Source organism: Pteropus medius, unplaced genomic scaffold, assembly GCF_902729225.1.
Source record: "Pteropus medius unplaced genomic scaffold, Ma_sr-lr_union100, whole genome shotgun sequence".
Taxonomy (NCBI): domain Eukaryota; kingdom Metazoa; phylum Chordata; class Mammalia; order Chiroptera; family Pteropodidae; genus Pteropus; species Pteropus medius.
The window spans coordinates 19,889,670-19,910,758 of NW_024350319.1; the positions used below are offsets into that span (position 1 = coordinate 19,889,670).

General features: G+C 38.6%; 1 protein-coding gene across 8 annotated transcripts in view; it reads left to right on the top strand.

Annotated features, from left to right (window-relative positions):
- The window catches only part of LRRC8D (leucine rich repeat containing 8 VRAC subunit D), a 109,458-nt gene extending 90,068 nt beyond the window's left edge, over nt 1–19,390 (top strand). For all 8 annotated transcript variants that reach the window (XM_039838785.1, XM_039838788.1, XM_039838787.1 and 5 more), the window contains one exon: nt 16,449–19,390. In XM_039838785.1, coding sequence (XP_039694719.1) covers nt 16,451–19,027 — 2,577 coding nt within the window. In that variant the 5' untranslated portion in view covers nt 16,449–16,450 and the 3' untranslated portion in view covers nt 19,028–19,390. The remainder of the gene's footprint in view (nt 1–16,448) is intronic.
- The last annotated feature ends 1,699 nt before the right edge of the window (nt 19,391–21,089 follow it).

A 21,089-nucleotide genomic window follows, 5' to 3' on the forward strand; every position in this document is an offset into this window, starting at 1 on the left:
GATCAACTATAAGAAGAGTCTTTCTATTTCTGTGCTTTTATTTAGAGGCATTTTTTAGGAGTTCAGAATTTTATTAATTATGGTACCAGTCACTGCTGTAACAGAGACTTCCAAATAGAACGGCTTGAATAGGATAATTATTTCCTTCTCATACGGCAGTGCTAATGTGAGCAGCCAGGCACTGGCAGGCCTCATACTTGGTTTCTAAGGTTGGGCCTGCTTCCCCATTTTGTAGCTAACAAGAAAAAGGGGAAAGGAGGGCCAAATCAAGTAGCTTTGTCTTGACAGAGGTTACTACCAAGCGAACAGTCACTTCTTCTTACATCCTATTGGCCCAGCTCAGTTACACAGCAATACCTGGTTGCAAATGAGTCTGGGAAATGTTATCCTGAGTTGGACAACACTGCTCCCATCTAAACTAGATGGTGATGGTAGCAGTATCTGTTACCAAAAAGGAGAATAGGAGAATGGTTTCTGGAGGATACTGAGTAGTCTTATCACAGGAAAGAAGAACTATGTTGATGAAAAAGTCGTACTGGGAGTAAATGAGTAATTTTTTTTTTTTAAACCCATCCGGACCTACTTTGGAAGGTTTCAGTGGCCATATGTAGGTAGTAGGAGTCAACACCTCTTACTTTTTTCTTTTCTTTTCAGAAAGTATGCCATTCAGGGCTAAGGACGTACAAATGAAAAGGACAGTTTGTAGCTCTTATCCTCAACTAATGCATTTGTGGTTAAAAAAAAATTTTTTTTTGATGGTACCATATCCATGAGCATATCTACAGATTAATGCATAGCATGGAATTTTACTCTTTACTTTTACTCTTTTTGTCTCATCATTTATATTTTCACGTTCAGTATAACTTGTGGTATCATTTTGTCACTATCTTCTGAAAGGTAATGTTGACCTATTCTCTTTCTAAGGGGAATTATTCATTTCATCCCTTCTTGTATTCTTTACTCTCATGTGTAAACAAACATCTGACAGTGTATTGCATTATTTGGATCAGTTTCCTGGCTGGTATGCCATAGCACACTGCTACCAGAATAAGTACATATTTGCTAAAACATTCTCTTAGCCCAAAGTGTACGGCACAGCAGCCGTGAGCAGCTTCATCAGTTTTTCTGCTTTGTACAGTACAAATATTATCATTTTCTATGTCTCTCCTAATGTAGAAAAGTGTGGGAAATGATGTTTAGATGGTTTCTATTTTATCTTTTTTTTAACTCTAGATTTCTTACTAGAAAATAATCATAACATGCAATATACTCTCATGATAAAAAGACAGTCCCCAATTAGAAAGCAGTGAAGACTATACTGAAGCATCAACTACTTTTAAACGATTGATAGCTGTGAAATAGCTAAGATAGGAAGTGTCTACAAATTATTCGCTTTAAAAAATGTAGACTCGTGTTTATATATGAGCATTACATAATAACATCAGAATGTTCTAGCACATGTGGCCTATACTTAGGGTAACATCAACACCTGGTTTTCCCGGAAGAGTCCCAGTTATACCTTATCCTGTGCTCTACCTTCTCTAACATTTGTCACTCTCAAAAGTTTTCCAGTTCAGAAGATGAATATGTTTACTTTTATTGCATATTGCATTGGTCTCAGCAATCATCATTTTCTCGACATTCATATACTTTGCTGTCGTTTTTGATTAGGATATACTAGAACTATTTACCTTAAATAATTCTGGGCAGAATGGTGTTAGTACTTTATGTTTCTTCTTTTCCAGAATACTGAAGGTAAGCATGGACAGATCTTTAAGCTCCGAGAGGGCAAGACCTGTATCTGTCTTGCTCTACTGTGTATATATTCTCAACACCTGTCACATTACCTATGCCAAATATTTGTTGAAAATGTAAATGGCATGAGCTTGCTGGCTTTATGACAACAAAGGTTTCGTAAAGTTTATGATGGGCAAGGTCAATTACAAGTCCCTAGTACCTAACAGTGTTTTAGAATGAATCAGTGAAAGATAAATAACCACCTTCAGTCTTAAATATTTCATAGCATTAACAGCCTCTACCTAATGATACTGGTCCATCAAGAACATGGACATAATTATAGTCCTCGTGTGTTGCATGTAAAATCACAAAAATGAGCAAATTTTATCTCGGTTATAATGATCTGTTTTGATTGTTTTTGGTTTTCCTGAAGAAGAAGACAGCATTTAATCACTCCCAAAATTATCACACCTCAGATGAATAAATTCTATCACTTAAAAGATTTAGACCTTATTTCACATCCAGTGTTTGATACTTTAGTCTGGAATTCCCAATGGATGTTCCAGGAGTGAGTACCAGATGGCTGAAATATAAGTTGATTTGGGTAGAGCCTAAAGGGTGGGTCTGGTCATGTGCATTCTTTTCAGTTCATTACCCAAGGGCGTGTGTGTGCAAGTGTCCTCTGCTCTGTAAGCCATGACATGAAATGAGTTGCGAAGCACTGTTAATGATCTCCACAGTTAAAGTTACCAGGCACTTAAATAAATACATTGGCATCAGCAGCACTGTAGTATGTAACACATTTTTTCAAAAATGTTACCTTGAGTTTTTCGTTTTTTTGTTTTTTTTTCTCAAAGTGAAAAAAATATCATGGCTTATCAGAAAAGAAATATCCCAAGTTTCCCAAAGTCAAAGCTCTTGGTGTAATCTTAAAAGAAGCAACTCATCTAAAATAAGTAACAGCATACTGAATTAGAAATTATACTTATTTATATTCCGTACCTTCCCAATACAAAAAGGTTTACGGGTTTAACGAACTATAAGCTGTTCAATTGTGATTCAGTATGACAGCTCCACTAATTCTTTATAACTGAGGGAAAATGTTGTAAATCGTAACATAACTATGGCTCTCCATGAAAACTCTACAAGTTCATTATAACATGGGAAAAGGAAAGAGACTGTGAATTCTATGCATACCTTAGCTAGTGAGGGACTTCCAGTTAAATGTCCTGTCAGACCTGCTTTTCTAAAGATCATTTGTAATTTTCACAAGAGCTGCACAAATAGATACTAAATATTTACAAACAAGATTAAGTAAATTGAATATGAATAAAACATTCTTTTGTTTTATCAAATCCTTTGAAATAGGACAAAAATGGTATTCAGCCAAGTTTACCAATTTGTCAATAATTCCAAAATAAGGCTTTGTTCACATTACTTTAAAAGGCTAACCCTTTGGGGGAATATTTAGTTAACTCTAAGATGGTTTCTAACGTCAATAATGAATTCCACTCTTAAGAGATTATATTGCCAAAGGTTATTAATTATTTTTAAGAGTTTTGATTGTCCTTAATCTCTGTCGATTTTGACTGATTTATACCTTTATTCTCTACAATTCCTCTCCTTACATTGGTTTTCTTGATTTTCTGTTCTTTTTTTGTTTTTTCATTGATTTTTTTCCCCCCTCGAAGCCTTCATAGTCATTCTTAATACCTATTGCTGCCACATTCCAAACCCTGGGTTTTCTCAGGGGTTCCCACTTTTCGCAATTTTTTCTGGACACCTAGAGCCAATTTTGGGGAATAGTTGAGGTAGAAACATTCAGTGTGCTCAACATTATACTGGGTATGATGTGTGTATCTTGTCACAGTGGTGGTTTATCCCCATTTCGTTGATAAGGAAATTGAAAGGCCACCTTTACACAGTGATATGAGGCATTATTTGTATTCTCATTTTACAAATGATTTGGTAAGGGGTAGAGGGGGGTGAAAATGAGGCATGCTAACTACTTAAGCCACATTCTTATCCATTATGCTACCAACTTGTTAAGAATTAAAATTCAATTTTAAATTATTAGCTCAGTAAAAAGAGCCTAGGTTATTTGTGCATAATTTCATTTTTTTATTATCTTTGTGCAGGTTTAAAGGATTTGGTTTTGTTCTCATAATAATCCCCCTTGTATCTTTGCTACCCCCTGCTTGGCTATTATTTACTTAGAAAATGCAAACTCATTTTAATATTGACCCGAAGAAAACACAGTAAAGAATGAAACTATGGGATAATGAAGTTTTTTTGTTTTGTTTTGTTTTTTGCTTTTGTTTTCCTACTAGTTTCTATTTTAGTTTATTCTAGAAACCAAATTTTATTAGCATCAATATCACAGGCTTTGACTGTAGAATTCTTACAGTATTATATGCTGGCTCCTTTTTATTATATTGCACATAATGTTGTACCGTACAACACATTATATGTATGTACTCTTAAAACCAGATGAAGACAGGACTATTTTTCTTTTGACTAATGTGCCTCACCCCAGAAGCATTGTAAAAAGATAGATATTGAATCATCTGTATGTTGATACAGTAATGTTTTTTGAACTGTCTAAGCTTATAGATTTCGTGCCCAAGCATGTGAGGGCTTACTTTTCATTTATTACATAAAATCTACGTACTTTTAAAAAGGATTAATAGGTGATTCTGGAAGATGTGTGAAGCAAAAAGGATTCAAAGGGCATATGAAAAATATAGTTACAATAAAACCTTGTGAATGGACATAAAAGAACAAGAGTACAGAATCACAAAGTAGAGAATTAAGAGGAATCGGGGGGTCATCCTTGACACTTCTCTCTCCTTCCCTCTCCTCATATAATCTATTAATTCCTGTTGTTATTTCTTTGGTCTGTTAGCTCATAAATGCATCCATTTTACTCCCTTCTTCACCACTCACAGCCTAATCTTTACCTTTATCCTTTGCCCAGAGTAATGCAATAGCTGCCTTACTAATCTCACAACTTCCCTCACTAACCTATACACTAGGCCCATAGTGATCTTTCAAGAGGGACAAGTTTTTAGCCACCTCCCATCTCCAGCTCAAAACACATCAATGGCTTCCCACTGCCCTTAGTTCAGTGACATCAAAAACTTTCACATGGCTTGCAAAACCCAGTATCATGTCACACAGCACATCTCTCTCACTCCCTAAGCTGCAGGCTGCTAACCTTTCAGTTCTTCAGATGTTTTTTGCTTGCTCCTCCTCTGTTCTCTCCCGGCCAAGAGACCAAGCTCTTTCCTCCCTCCTCCTCCTCTCTCCTCTTTTCTCCCAGCCTTCCACTCCCCTCCTCCTCCTCCTCCTCACTCACCACCACAGAGCCTTTGGACATTCTGCCTAGCCTACCCCTTGTACTCTTCACAGCTCACTCAGTCCTGACTTCTTCCCTGATCATGGTGATTGGAGGAAAATCCTCTATTACCCACCTTCATTATGATGCAGGATGGGAACGAATCCCCCTCAGTGGGTACTCAAGTCCTACACTGAGAGAGAGAGAGAGAGAGAAAAGAAGATCTTGACTGAGCACAAGAAAGAATTCAAGAGCGAGCCAGAGTTAGAGACAAAAGAAAACTATTAGAGAAGGAGGAATGCTCCACAGCCAGAGACAGTGGTCTCTTCTCAAAGACAGAGAATGAAACCCCGAGTGTTCAGGAAATTCAGTTTATATGTGATTCTTAGTTTCCGTGAATTAAAGCTTAGAGTTCCTGTTTTCCTTTCATGGTATGAGGTATGCAGCATTAAAGACATGTTAGTAACCTCAGCCTTTGTTCTGTAGGTTCCCTATGGTATGGCCGTAGGGAATGAATGGTTGGGTTTATTTTGTGTGGTGTACGACTTAAAAGACTGTTTTTCTGTTTTTCTTTCATGGTATGGCTATGCAACAGTAAAGGTATGGATAAGTAGTTTGTCAGTAATCTCAGCAGGAATCTGCCTTTGTTGTTGTGTAGGTTCCCTGTGGTCTGGCAGCACACTGCAGGCTCTGAATACAACTTGGTTTAATATTTTTTCAGTTTGTATAGTTCTTGTGCCTCTTCCCTATATCGGTAGTGCCATGCAAGCAAAGGTCTGGGTTTTCTGGAATCTGAAACTGGAGAGCACTCTTTAAAAAAAAAAAAGAAGAAGAAGAAGAAGAAGACAGAGTTAGAAATAAAAAAGTCAGCGCAGGGCCTCAGAAGGGGCCTGGGAGAGGGAGGGGTCCTAAAGCTGAACCTCGTTTCATTCACTGAACAGCAAATCTGCTTCTGCCTGTTCTGCTTCTTAGTTGACCATTTGATATAAATTCAGTTAATGAATACTTCTCTCTCCTACACTGTGTACTCTGTGAGAAAGGAAATATGTCTGAATTTGCTCACCAGATTTTTCTCCAGGGATTTGCATCATGCTGACACAAGTATACAGTATATATTTTATGGATGGAGGGATGAGTAAGTGAATAATTAAATGAAGACTTAGGCCAAGCATTGATACTTGTAATGCCTGTATAAAATTAAGCTAAATTTCTCAGAAACCAAAAGTAAATAGAGAACGTTGGATTCCATGGCTCTTTGTATCAGTACATCACTAAAAGACACAAAACTTCTTGTAGTGTTTTTATCATAATGATAAAGAAGAGTTTTTATTGGATTCTTAAATATAAAATGGCTCATTTAATAATAATTTTATTGAATAATAATAGCAGCTAATTTATATTGAGCACTTAACAGGTTCTGGGCAGTTGCTCAACATTTTAATATGGTATTCTGATTTAAGTTTTTATGGACTTCCATAAACTGCACACAGACATGGTCAGAACTTTTACATCCATGAAGGGCAGAAAACCCTGGGAGGACCAGAGAAGGAAGGCCTGAGGCACTGGCAGCTTTGTTGTCTCAGGGAGTTTGCCTCTCGGGATCTCCTTCCTCCCTGGCCTGTTCCATCACCTGGCTGCATGCTAAAATGTTGCTCCTATGCTTCTGCGCCAGAGTGCTCCCTGGCTTATCACCTGCCTTCCATCAGGAACCAGATCTGGTCTTTATCTCGTGGTGAGGGTATGCCCAAACTTACCTTTGTATTTTCGTGTTTGGTAGAATGTTTAATTAAGAGCCAAATTGTATGCAGATGGTCAATCAGAATGAACTACCTTCAGAATAACCTATTCAAAAGTTATATAGTGTTGTCCATTTGGATATTGATTGAAGACTGCCTGTTGGAGCTGATCATTTTGACTTTGGCATAATTAATAATAACCTTACATGTCACTTGAATTGATAGTGAGATGGTACTTGGCTCACAGGTTCAGTGCCTAGAATGCTGTTATAGGTCTACGTGGTTTATTCGATTATAGACCTTTATTAAGTGCCTGTGCCAGGCCCTGGGGGCAAGCACATGAAAAAAACTCTCCTCCCTTTAAGTTAGGAATTCAAACCAAGGTGGAGGAAAAAAGGGAAGACAGATGGACAGACAGATGGGACTCAATTTAGCAAAGATCATGGGCAACCATTGTCTAACTCTTCATTCATTTTCAGTCCTAATGGCTAGGATTTTCTAATAAACTGCCAAGTAGCCTTTTTAACTAAATATGCCACCTATCCAAGGTATATTGTATGACTAGCTGAGTATCTTTTACTAACTTTGAGAAGTTTCTTGAGGGTTAGTAAGATGAGCACCAGGGCAAGGTACTCAGGTGCTTTCTAGCAGTCTTTATAAACCAGGAATGAGGTTTGAGAGGTTCCCAATAGTCCACGTGCAGAGCAGACACCCCTGCATTTGTGGTCAGAGGGGCTTTCTGTCCCAGAGACAACTGGAAGAGAATGCGGCAAACTTCCTGACACTGGAAAGTGGCTTAGGGCAGGGATCCTCAAACCCCAGGCTGAGAACTGCTACCGATCTTAGCCTGTTTAGGGAGAGGGCCACACAGGAGGAGGTGAGTAGCAGTTGAGTGAGTAAAGCTTCATCTGTATTTGCAGCTGCGTCCCAGCGCTGACTTCAGCGCCTCAGCTCCACCTCAGATCATCAGGCATCAGATTCTCATAGGAGCACCAGTCCCTGGTGCCAAAAAGGTTGGGGACCACTGGTTTAAGGTGTCAGGGACCTCCATCCTAGTTCACTTTCCTTAGCCTAGTTTCAGACATGTGCCAGTCATGCCTAAAGAAACTATTAAAAGTGAGTAAATTTAAAAGGAAAATGATCAATTTTGGTCTAAGATGTCTATCTGTCTTACATAAGAAAAAGAGAATTAGGTATTCAAAGTGCCCTCTTAAAATTTCCACTGGCCACCTGATAAACGGATGAAGTTAGGATTCTAAAGGGCTTCACTCTGAGCTAAAGATGGCTTTCTCTGAAGCCTTATTAAGTCCATTAATTGCCGGCTCTCATTTTACAGGCTAATCACACCATTGCCATTATCTTCTCTGTGTTTTCTCTAGACTGCTTTCTCAGTAAAGACAGCTCTGAATTTTTTTTTTTATTCTTCCCCTTTCTATCCCTATAACCTGTATCTAGCACACATAGAGGATACTCCATAAATATTTATTGAATGAAACGAACTTTCTAGAAGAAGGTACACTGAGTAAGGCCTGTAGGTACTGAAACATTTGTGAAATTCTTTTGGCCTGCATTCATGGTTGGAGGAATGCTAGGGATAACTTGTAGAAGAAACTCTGACACTGTGTGGAATAAAATGTGGAAGCTATTGATTTATTGTCCTGTGAATAAAGTCTCATTTTCTTATTCTTAAATGTGGACCTTCACATCTAGAATTGAGTGCTAGAAGAAAAACGCAAGAAAATCCACAACGATATAATAATACATTTTTGTTAATTCCTAAGGTATTTTGCCTTAGGTCTACTAAAATGTGTTTAGAGTTATATTTCTTAGCTTTGAAGTAAGTTTTCTCGGCGAATAGCAGTATTCTAAGGGAGAAAGCTCAAATAGATATAAAATATAGGTACTAAAATATACTTTGTGTAAAGCTCATTTTATATTTCACTAGTTCTGAATTTTCTTTAGTCTTCTACTTTTAGGTGTTCAGTGAACCTATAAAAAGTTTTTGGAGATTAGCGAAATGGTTGGATTTTGCCCAATGTGAAATCTGATTTTGATTTTTTCCTAAACATTTTTTCAGTTATTTTTGAGGTATCTAAACCAAAATAGTGTAAGGAGAAAACTATTTTTAAAAGTATAATTTCTTATCATAATCTTTTTAAAGGGAATAACATCAGTGAATTATTTCATTTGTATGCAGAATTACATCAACTATACAGTATCTTGTATAATTGTAATATCCATAACTATTAATATTTATGTAATACTAGTAATACAGAGCTCTTTTGGAGGAACCTGAGTCATTCTATCTTTCCCATTTTGCATCTGAAGCATTTATTTTCTTTAACCATATGAATTTTTGATATCTGAATTGAATATGAGGGGGGTGTACGCACATGCACATGTGTATATTGAATGTTAAAAAGGATTATTTATAGGGATGGTGTAGTTTATTGCTTCTTTATGAACTTTAATTTGTTCTTTTTAGACTTATTTCAATGAAAGATTTGAGAATTTGATCCTCACCAGTCTCTTGGATGTTCTCCCATTTCCCCAGTCTGGCCAAAAAGGCTGATTATTTTTTCACAGAACACAGTAGAAAGAAAATGAAAATTGGTATTTGATGAAATAGAGAACTCATACTTATGTGGAAAATTTATATATTAGATTGATTAATCAAGCTATTTGCTTTTTCATATACTAAACGCTTCATTAAGTAACATTTCAAAGCCATTTGACTGCCTTTCTTTTTTAATAGGGGTATTGGGGACGTGACCTCCTAGTGCAGGTGGAACTAATTTTTAAAGCGATCCTCTTTTTAGGTGATCGTATTTTTGTTTTGATAGTAGAATTTTACTGTATGTTAATAATCTCATTAATATAAGTTTTTTAATGGATGCTAAGTTACCCACATTTACACTGTTAATAAATATGAGCAAAGAGCAGTATTTGAATACACGTCTCTTTGGCATCAAAGTTCTGCCCTTTCTAATATAATTTGCCACCTCCTAAATATAAGTAATTTTAATTGAGATGTTTTTGAAAGAATTAATGAAATCGAATACAAAGTTCCATTGTCAATCCTTTATTTCTTCTATGTATGTAGAAGTATTACTTCTATGTATATAGTTGCTACATGCTAGTTCAAAATTCCAGACACTGGCCTAATCATCAGTTAAAGACTGATTAAGATGGGCTTACTTTTCTCCTCAGAGATTCTTTTTCAGCATTCAGATTCAGGAAATATCCTTTGGGGTTTACTTTGTGTCAGACCCTGAACTGGACGTTTTCAATAAATGACCCTGTGAGGTAGGTATTTTTGGTATTTACAGCTGAAGAAGCATGGATGCTCAGAGATGATGAGTAAAATGCTAAAGAGTTTTCTCTGGAACCACTTCAGTGTAATTATAATAGCTTAGCAATCATTTAAAAATATATTTGAAGTTAGCATGCAGTCTAGCATGAATATCTACAATTATGCTACAGCCCTATCTACTTTCACTATCCTGTTTCTGTTGAAAAGGTAGTTTAGGCAGTAAAACAAAGATATAATCTAGCTTCTAAATTTTAATGGCTTTATTAAGATATAATTCATATACCATAAAAGTGTACAATTCAGGTTTTTTTAGTATATTCATGGGATTCTCCAATCTACGTAGCTTCTAATTTTGAACTTGGCTCTTAGTTATTGGTTTATTCCATTATTACTGGTCATACTCTCAGATAAGAAAACAGAATTATATATCATAAAAGAATTGTGATTCACTCTGATTCATCTTTGTCCAACCAAAGTCCAGTAACTTCCCCCTTTTAGTTCTAGTGCAAAAAGCTTCCGTGACTTCCATAACAAAAGTTTGCTCACAAGAATGTTAATCTGGTTTACATATGTGCCAGAGACAGAGAAGCCTTGGAATGTGAAATCCACTTCCTTGTCATGTAATTCTTTAAGTTCTTTGCAACAGACATATTGTAAAGGAGAACCCAAAGAATGTCTGCAACTAATACTTAGTAAGTGTGCCTTCCTCAGGTTTAAAAAAAAAAAAAAATCCTCTGGTAACCATTTATAGTCATTCTGAGTCCTAAATCACTGAAGAGATACAAGGTCAAGATATATGGGATTCAGAAAGCTAGATACTGATCTCTCATTGACTGGACTTTCACTTAAAGTCACCTGAGGATCATAATGTCCTTAATATATACTATATTATATGAATATGTATTTAATATACTTTGTACACACACAAAGAACACATTATATGAAAAGCAACTTTAATTTTCAAAGTGCTACTGCATGTTTAATTCAGCTAATGGTTGAAACACTCTGGGAGGTAGGAAGTTTCTACCCAGTTTTTGATGGGTCAGACAGGATAACAGACACATTAATTGAAGTGCCTGTTTGAGATAAGAGCTAGTCAGTAGCTGACATTGCAGGTAAGTACTGGTTTCCTGCCTTATGGCCCATAAATCATCCATGCTTTGATTTTCATCTGTTAGTATAACCATAAAATGTATGGGGGCATACTAGACTAATAATGGGGTAACTAGAATTGTGTGTGGTTTCTGTGACACATAATTTCTCTCTATGTCTTTACACTTGCTATTTTTTCTGCCAAAATTGTATTCCTTACCCTCTGTACCATTCCATAATAGTCCCCCTTCTTCTGGTCCTAGCTTGAAAACTATCTCTCTGAGAAACCCTCCCAATTACCAAATGCAGACATGAGCTTTTCCTGTCCTGTGCCTTTCCTATACTTTGTATTAACCAGGTGAAAGCAACTTTCTTACCGTGTTATAATGGCATGCTCACTGCTTGCCATCCCCCAGTAGACCAGGTCCCCCATGAGGGCAGGAGCTGGGTTACATCACTTCTGTATTCCCTACCATGGTACCTGACTCATGGTTTTCTTGAATTCTGAGTGAATGTCATGAAAGGTTGCCTTAAGGGAGATGATTACATAACTGTATTGCTTTGTGTCCTCAAAGCTAAGGACAGCAGTGAGAAGTGAGAATGGCCCCCTTTCAACAGCCACCTCTTAGCCATGACTGTGTGATAGAGAGAAAAGTTTGGAGATGAAAGGTTCTGTTAGCTCTTGCTCTTAATTAGCTCAGGGAGGTCATTTAAGCTTTTGTGCCTCAGGTTTCCTTATAGTATTCAGCAATAGTAATGCCGAATTCACTCGATTATTGTAAGAATCAATTGAGATATTTTATAGAAAAGTAATTTGCAAACTTAAAGCACTGCAAACATGAACAGTAAAGAGAAGCAATGTAATCTGGTAGAAAGAACATGTGGTTTAGCCTTGGATGAGATTTTAAGTCCAGACTCTACTACTAATTATTTGACTTCTATGACTCAACTCCCGTGAGCCTGTTTCTTTACCTGTCAAGGGAAAATAGTAACACTTTGGCGGCTTAGAGTAATGTTGTGAAGGTTAGATGGAATTCCACTTAGGTCCTCTTTGTACATTCAGGCAATGTTCCACTTGTGTTCCATCTGTGTATGTTCAACTGTTTCCAGCCAGAGCTTTTGCACATTGTCTATGCATACCTCTGCGCCCTCTTTTCCGTGACAGATTCAGTACCTTGTACTCCAGGGAAAACAGGCCCCTTCTCTTGGGCTGGAGAGATAGACAGCAAGGGTAGGTGCCAGAGAAAGGTCACGAGCTTCCCTGGCCCATGACCCCAACCAGCCCTGGGTGTGCCTTGGGATGGAGCGTGAGGCACAGTCTCAGTCTGGTGTCACAACACATTCCTAGGGCATCTGTTTGTGCTGCAGCTTCTTTTACCATTTCTTTTTGAAACTTTTTATGGCAGTTAAAACATACATACCAAAAAAGGTCCATAGCCTAATTGTGCAGATCACATTTTGTAAACTGAACACACCCATGTAACCAGATTGTTCATTCTCATTGCTGCCATATATTCTAACTTGTGAATATACATTTTATTTTTCCATTCGCTGTTAATGGGCATTTGGATAGCTGCTTTTATTATTATTATCATCATCATCACCATCACCATCACATCGCTAAATGCCTTCTCTGTTCTTCAGAAGAGAGAATAGTGGACATGGTGGACACAAAGGCAAATAAGACACAGCCTCCGCCCACCGGAAACTCAAGATCTAGTCAAAAGGACCAACCTCGGAAGCAGATTATTATTAGTCATTATGATAGGAGCTTGGCGAAGGAGATAGTGCTTGAGCCGGAGCTTGAAGAATAAGGAGTAGTTCAACATAAAGAAAAAAGGGATCGTGCTGGAGGAAATGGCAGGAGCACAAACCCTTGGTGGAGAGTGGCAGAGTAGACAGCATGCTGGAGGAGAAGGGCCCATCTGAGGCTGCAGTCTTGGCAAGCCGGTCTCATTGTTCAAATGTTGTCACCCTTGCAGGGATGTGGGGGGCTGAGCTGGCAACCGTTGGGGGTTGGTGTGAGGTTACAATACTGCACCTACCTTTACCTTTCTTCCTCCTCTGGGAAAGTAATCAGCCTTCTCTCTCTCCTTGAAGCAAAGCCTTTCCTGAGGACAAAGTGCTTGAAAACCAACATTGAAGCTTTGACAGCTGCAAAATATCACTGGTTACAAGGATCCCACAGTTTCTCTGCTGTGTGGTCCTTTAGCTATATATTTTTATGCTGAGGCCTAGCTTGGAGTTTTCATTCTTGTGTTAGGCCCATGTTGCTTTATGGTAGCAATTAAATTTGAGAAAATTTTCTTCTGCCCAATACCATATGGAGACACTTAATAAATATTCTTGAGGAATTTTGATGATGATGATAATGCCAAAGATGATTATCAAGAGCTCATGCATTCTTTCACTGATTGAGCACCCACTGTATGTCAGGCATTGCTACATAGCAGTAAGGAAGAAGATGGTCATGGTCCCTCTCCTCATTGAATTTATAATCTAGTGGGGAATCCGACAGGTACACAGTTGTTTCTACCGCAGTGTGATAAGCGCTGTGCTGGGTGGAGGTACAGAGTCCTATGGGAGCACATCAGAGAAGCACCTCACCCAGACTAGGGGTCAGGGAGGGCTTCCTGGAAAAAGCGAGAGAAACCTGGTAGCCTCATGAAAGGGATTGGGGAAGAGTATTCCAGGTGGAAGGCATGATGTGTCGAAGACAAGGGAGAATGGCTGGTTGGAAAAACTGGAAGAAGTTATCAACCTAGAGCACAGAGGAGAGGAGTTTTAACTAAAGGACCAGAAGCAGCAGGGTAGACAATGGATTGAAAGAGTCAAGACTGGAGGCAGAGAAACCAGTTATAATAATCAAACCTTAAAAGACAAGTAACCAACATTCTCAGTACAGTGACTTTCAAATTTCTCTTCTCCCTCAATCTTCCAACCCAAATATCTTGGCTTCGCTAGAGCCTAGCTATTTGAAACATGAAGAAAAATCCTGTTAGAAAAAAGTATTAATGTGCAAAAAACTTTTTTTTTTTTTTAATCACCCATACTGTTGGACCATTAAAACCGTGGTCCCTGGTGTGACCATATGAAGTTCTTTGCCTGGAATAAAGGTGTGTGAGGTATGTTTTCTAGTCTCTGTACATGAAGCAAGAGCCATTCTGTAAACTCTGGATGGGTACTGTGTTTTATGCTTCTAGAAAGTGACTAAAGAGCTCGCATTGCACATGGTTACACTGTTTCTCATTTAGTTTGACCCACTGTGCATTCCAGGGGCCTTGCTTCCTGCTTAAATTCCTAAGCCACTCACAATCAAGATATAAAAGCTCAGAATAAAGGGGTTCCTGTGGGAATGTTATCTGCCACTTCCCCATACTGAGGTGCAAGTATTTCTTTTTCTTTTCCCCACTCCCTTAGTAAATTTTTTTACAAAGATTGGGTGCCAGGCATTTTATACTTAAGCCCTGAAGTGATTTCCAGCATTTTTCACAAAATATAAATACAACTCAATCAATGGTGAAGATGTGTTTGGAGTTCTTGGGTTCGTGTTTACCCAATTACATAAAAGATATTCACTTAAAAACTATTATATGAGAATCGCTATTACCATTGAATAGATATTTATTGTTTTTTATTATAAAATATCATACACCTCTGTACAGTAGTACTAGATGTGTGGGGAAATTTCAGAAAAAAAGACATGGTCCCTGCTTTCTGAGACTTAATCTGAAACAGAGAGAATAAGCAGAATAAAAGTACCAATGCCACCACTGCCCATTTTGTCATTCCAGGAATGACATTAGTAATCAGTTATAATACTATTTCCTACTAAAGCCAGAGTCAGCCTCAGAATCCTTTTCAATACAGCACTCTGGGCAACTTTTGCATAGAGAGATAAAAATCTGCCTTTCACCCTTTATTTAAAAAATAAATACATTCCCAGAACCTTAGGTACTTTCCTTGCCTTTTATCTTTTTGCTAGTTTTAGAAATAATTTTATATATGAATATGGGAACCTGAAAAATTCCTGAAAAAGCAGAATGTGGTAATGTTGCTTTTCAAGAAGTTGAAATTTCTACATTCAAGAAGGTAAACATTTGTTTCCCATCCATGATTACAGAAGCCCATTCCCATTTCTTGCCACTATAAATAAACATTGTTTTTTTCTTGGTTACTTCCGGAATGGCTGTTCTTGGACTGTATTATTTGTATAACTAGTTTCAGGACTGTAAAGCTGCCAGCTGTTAGTGAATGGTAACCACATTTTTGAGTGTCCTGGCACTGGGATTCTCTTCCTTGCTGACGGGGTCACTGGCTTTGGTAGAGATCAAAGGTCTTATTAGTCCTGACTCGGTGTCCTCATCACTGATCATTCCATGCCCACCTGTGTCTTTGAGCCTCTTCTTATTCCACATGTTTTCCATCGGGCCAGAGTTTCAGCTACGTATGCTGATAAATCCGAAGTATGTAGACTAAGACTCCTTTCACACTCTAGACCTTTGATTTAACCATTTGAAGGACATTTCCACCAGGGTGGTAAGAGCTAACATAAAGAGCTAACGAATACTTGTGGCCAGAAGGTGTGCTAAAAGCTTTATAATCACGACTTAATTTAAGCTTTCCAACAACCCTTAGAAGTTATCATCCCCTTGCTACAGAAGAAAAATATAAGGCTTGGAGAATCACACCATTTGTTAAGTGGTAGGCCCGAGGCCGGTACACAGGCTATCCAGAGTTTAATAGTGTGCACAGACTCTTCAATTTAGGCATGTATCAAGTAGAAGTCATCCCAACCCCCTACCTCAAAACTTCAGTCTTAACCTTAAATCATTCTAGTCCACAACAAATATCATCCTGTTCTCATGTCCTTCTTCAAGGTCCAGTAAGTTACAAGTCTTTCAGTTCTGTCTCCTAAATAGCTCTCAAATTTCCACTTTCCTCTTTCTACTCTAACCACTATAGACCTTGTGCAGACTCATTATTTTTTACCTTCAAGACAGTCTATTCCCCACCCATTTTTGCCCACTCTTCTCTTGGGCCAGGAGAAAAGAGCTAGTACATCATTTTTCTCATGTATTTTTATTTTGTTTTTCACTGTACCCATCTTGGACAAAAAGATAGGCTAGGACCTGGATGAGAAAACTTAGTTTGGAGCATGTGAAAGGTTTTTCTCATTTAATGTTTTCACTTGCACATCGGTAATAACGTCTTTTGTGTGCTTGTTTTCTAGGAATGTTTACCCTTGCAGAAGTTGCTTCACTTAATGACATCCAGCCAACTTACCGAATCCTGAAACCATGGTGGGACGTGTTTATGGATTACCTGGCTGTCGTTATGTTGATGGTAGCCATCTTTGCAGGAACCATGCAACTTACCAAAGATCAGGTGGTCTGCTTGCCAGTATTGCCGTCTCCTGTAAATTCAAAGGCACACACACCACCGGGAAATGCCGACGTCACCACCAATATCCCGAAGATGGAAGCAGCCACTGACCAAGACCAACATGGGCGGGCGACAAATGACATTTCCTTTGGCGCAGCTGCTGTGACACCTGACATACCTCTCAGAGCCACATATCCTCACACAGATTCCACAGTTCCAAATCAGGAGGCAAAGAAGGAGAAGAAAGATCCAACGGGCCGAAAAACAAACTTGGATTTTCAGCAATATGTATTTATTAATCAGATGTGTTACCATCTGGCCCTTCCGTGGTATTCTAAGTACTTTCCATACCTTGCTCTTATACATACTATTATTCTCATGGTCAGTAGCAACTTTTGGTTCAAATATCCCAAAACCTGCTCAAAAGTAGAACATTTTGTTTCAATATTAGGGAAGTGTTTTGAATCTCCTTGGACTACTAAAGCACTGTCTGAAACAGCATGCGAAGACTCGGAGGAAAACAAGCAGAGACTAACCGGTGCCCAGACTCTACCAAAGCACGTGTCTACCAGCAGCGATGAAGGGAGCCCCAGTGCCAGTACCCCGATGATCAACAAAACTGGCTTCAAATTTTCAGCCGAGAAGCCTGTGATCGAAGTCCCCAGCATGACCATCCTGGATAAAAAAGACGGGGAACAGGCCAAAGCCCTGTTTGAGAAAGTGAGGAAGTTTCGTGCCCACGTGGAAGACAGTGACTTGATCTATAAACTCTACGTGGTCCAAACAGTTATCAAAACCGCCAAGTTCATTTTTATTCTCTGCTACACTGCAAACTTCGTCAACGCCATCAGCTTCGAACATGTCTGCAGGCCGAAAGTTGAGCACCTGACTGGCTACGAAGTATTTGAGTGTACCCACAACATGGCTTACATGCTGAAAAAGCTTCTCATCAGTTACATATCCATTATTTGTGTGTATGGTTTTATCTGCCTCTACACTCTCTTCTGGTTATTCAGGATACCTTTGAAGGAATATTCTTTTGAAAAAGTTAGAGAAGAGAGCAGTTTCAGTGACATTCCAGATGTCAAAAACGATTTTGCGTTCCTTCTACACATGGTAGACCAATATGACCAGCTGTATTCCAAGCGTTTCGGTGTGTTCTTGTCAGAAGTCAGTGAAAATAAACTTAGGGAAATTAGTTTGAACCACGAGTGGACATTTGAAAAGCTTAGGCAGCATGTGTCACGCAACGCCCAGGACAAGCAGGAGCTACATCTGTTTATGTTGTCGGGCGTGCCTGATGCTGTCTTTGACCTCACGGACCTGGATGTGCTAAAACTTGAACTGATTCCAGAAGCTAAAATTCCTGCTAAAATTTCTCAAATGACTAACCTCCAAGAGCTTCACCTCTGCCACTGCCCTGCAAAAGTTGAACAGACTGCTTTTAGCTTTCTCCGAGACCACTTGAGATGCCTTCATGTGAAGTTCACCGATGTGGCTGAAATCCCTGCCTGGGTTTATTTGCTCAAAAACCTTCGAGAGTTGTACTTGATAGGCAATTTGAACTCTGAAAACAATAAGATGATAGGACTCGAGTCTCTCCGAGAGTTGCGGCACCTTAAGATTCTCCACGTGAAGAGCAATTTGACCAAAGTTCCCTCCAACATTACAGATGTGGCTCCACATCTTACAAAGTTAGTCATTCATAATGACGGCACTAAACTCTTAGTGCTGAACAGCCTTAAGAAAATGATGAATGTTGCCGAGCTCGAACTCCAGAACTGTGAGCTAGAGAGAATTCCACATGCTATTTTCAGCCTCTCTAATTTACAGGAACTGGATTTAAAATCGAACAACATACGCACAATTGAGGAAATCATCAGTTTCCAGCATTTAAAACGACTGACTTGTTTAAAATTATGGCATAATAAAATCGTTACCATTCCTCCCTCCATCACCCATGTCAAAAACTTGGAGTCACTGTATTTCTCCAACAACAAGCTCGAATCCTTACCAGTGGCAGTGTTTAGTTTACAGAAACTCAGATGCTTAGATGTAAGCTACAACAACATTTCAATGATTCCAATAGAAATAGGATTGCTTCAGAACCTGCAGCATTTGCATATCACGGGGAACAAAGTGGACAGTCTGCCAAAACAATTGTTTAAATGCGTTAAGTTGAGGACTTTGAATCTGGGGCAAAACTGCATCACCTCCCTCCCGGAGAAAATCGGTCAGCTCTCCCAGCTCACCCAGCTGGAGCTGAAGGGGAACTGCTTGGACCGCCTGCCAGCCCAGCTGGGCCAGTGTCGCCTGCTCAAGAAAAGCGGGCTTATTGTGGAAGATCACCTTTTTGACACCCTGCCACTCGAAGTCAAAGAAGCATTGAACCAAGACATAAATGTTCCCTTTGCAAATGGGATTTAAACTGAGATAATGCGTGCACATCTGTGTGCAGGAACAACAACTTCCTAGATTGCAAATGCTCACCTACAAGTTATTGCAAGATAATGCATTTTAGGAGTAGATACATCTTTAAAAATAAAACAGAGAGGATGCATAGAAGGCTGATAGAAGACATAACTGAATGTTCAATGTTTGTAGTGTTTTAAGTCATTCATTTCCACATCTTTTTTTCTTTTTTTCTTTTGGGGAAAGGGAAGGAAAAATTATAATCACTAATCCTGGTTTCTTTTTAAATTGTTTGTAACTTGGATGCTGCCGCTACTGAATGTTTACAAATTGCTTGCCTGCTAAAGTAAATGATTAAATCGACATTTTCTTACTATATCACCTTTTTTGAGGTGTCTTGATTTGCTTTGCTTAATTGATGCAATATTGCTTTAACTCAGACCACTAAAGACACATCAAGTCCAAACTTGAAAATTTAGATTTGCTGAAATACTGATTTCTGTTTTAATTTAAAGCACCTCAAATAAGCACTTATAATATTTGACTGGTACTACTGCTCCTGAGAATCCCATTTTATAGATTTACACTCCTAAAACTCTGGAATGCAGTAAAGGTGTGTAGCTTGTTGGGGTTTTTGTTTGTTCTTAAAGAATAACTGATAACAAAAAAGTAATAGAATATAGCACTCCCTGTAATAGCTGTTTTTTGCATAGTTTGGAGTTCTGATTATATGGTGCATTTTTCTACCTATAATATAGGGTTACCAATAAATAGAAAATGTTTTTAAATAATAAATGTATCTGATTATAACCAAAATAAAATTTTTAATGGCTTAATCATTAATAACCTTCCACTATCACCTTTTGGAAGATAGCACAAAATTAAAGCAAGTATTTAATTTCTTGCCCTGTTTTCACTGTTGAGGGGGGAAAAAAAGTAGGACTTATAGTTCATTGAGTTAGAAAACTCTTAACTTTGCCTATTTATTTTAGTGACAGACTACGTTTCCTGTGTTTGTCTTCAGCTAGGACTGGGGGCATGTCCAGGGGAAAGATGACAGAATGTACATTTTAGATGATAGTTTTCTTTAACTTACAAAGTGTCTAAGTACATCTCAGAAAAATCACAAAATTCCCTGCCAACTATTCAGGTATTGGTTGGCAAGTATTTCATAGGCCTTTCCACGGGAGTGTTTTTTCAAGAGAAAAGAACTATTTGGCACTCTGGATGACAAAGTGGTATCATCTCTGTAAAAGACTTAGAGTCAGTTAATGACACACGGGACATTCTCTTGTCACACCTTGTTTCGGCTTGAAAAATTTTGCAAAGACTGGAAAAGATGGACTCACATCTTTAATTTTCCTCCCAGGGACTGAACTCCAGGAGTACTGGCCAGTTGCAGTCGGTGGTGAATATTTGCCTGCTGTACAGCTTACAAAAACTCTGTGAAGTGTTATCTCCAGTCAAAAAGCCTGTGGCCACTGCAGCTCAATTAGGAGCTGACCCCAGCTGCAACATCCTGGCCATTCCTTCTCCTCCTAAAAGACTTGAGATAGAGGACTAGCTTATGAGAGCCCAAGTTTAGACTATCAGACAGAAGACAGTGGCAAATTCTTGGTGTAAGCAAATGCTCTCCCATGTATATACCTTCCATTCTTGTCTCCACATTCATTAATATATTCACGTGTGTAGATTACACACCTACTTAGTGCCTAGCCAGTTCAAGGAACTGGGGATTCAGTATTGGAATAAGTCACAGCCCATGGCTACATGGAGCTTTGTAGCAAACTGGGGTAGATGAGTATTAATTATGCAAGTAATTCATTCTAATATAGAAGATGTATAGAATCTGTGTGAATAATGGCTGGGATGGGAGCAGCCTTAAAGGGGAGCTTCAGGGAAGTTTCACGCTTATAAACTGCCTGTAAACGCTCCTGGTGGACACTGCCCTCCCACCAACTGCATAGGGCACCCTGCTTAGTAATGCCGCCCCCAAAAATTGGTATGGCATTTTTAGAAGGATGCCACACTGTCTTGTTTGTGAGATATAGAGGCCAGATCTTACGACCCTTGCTTT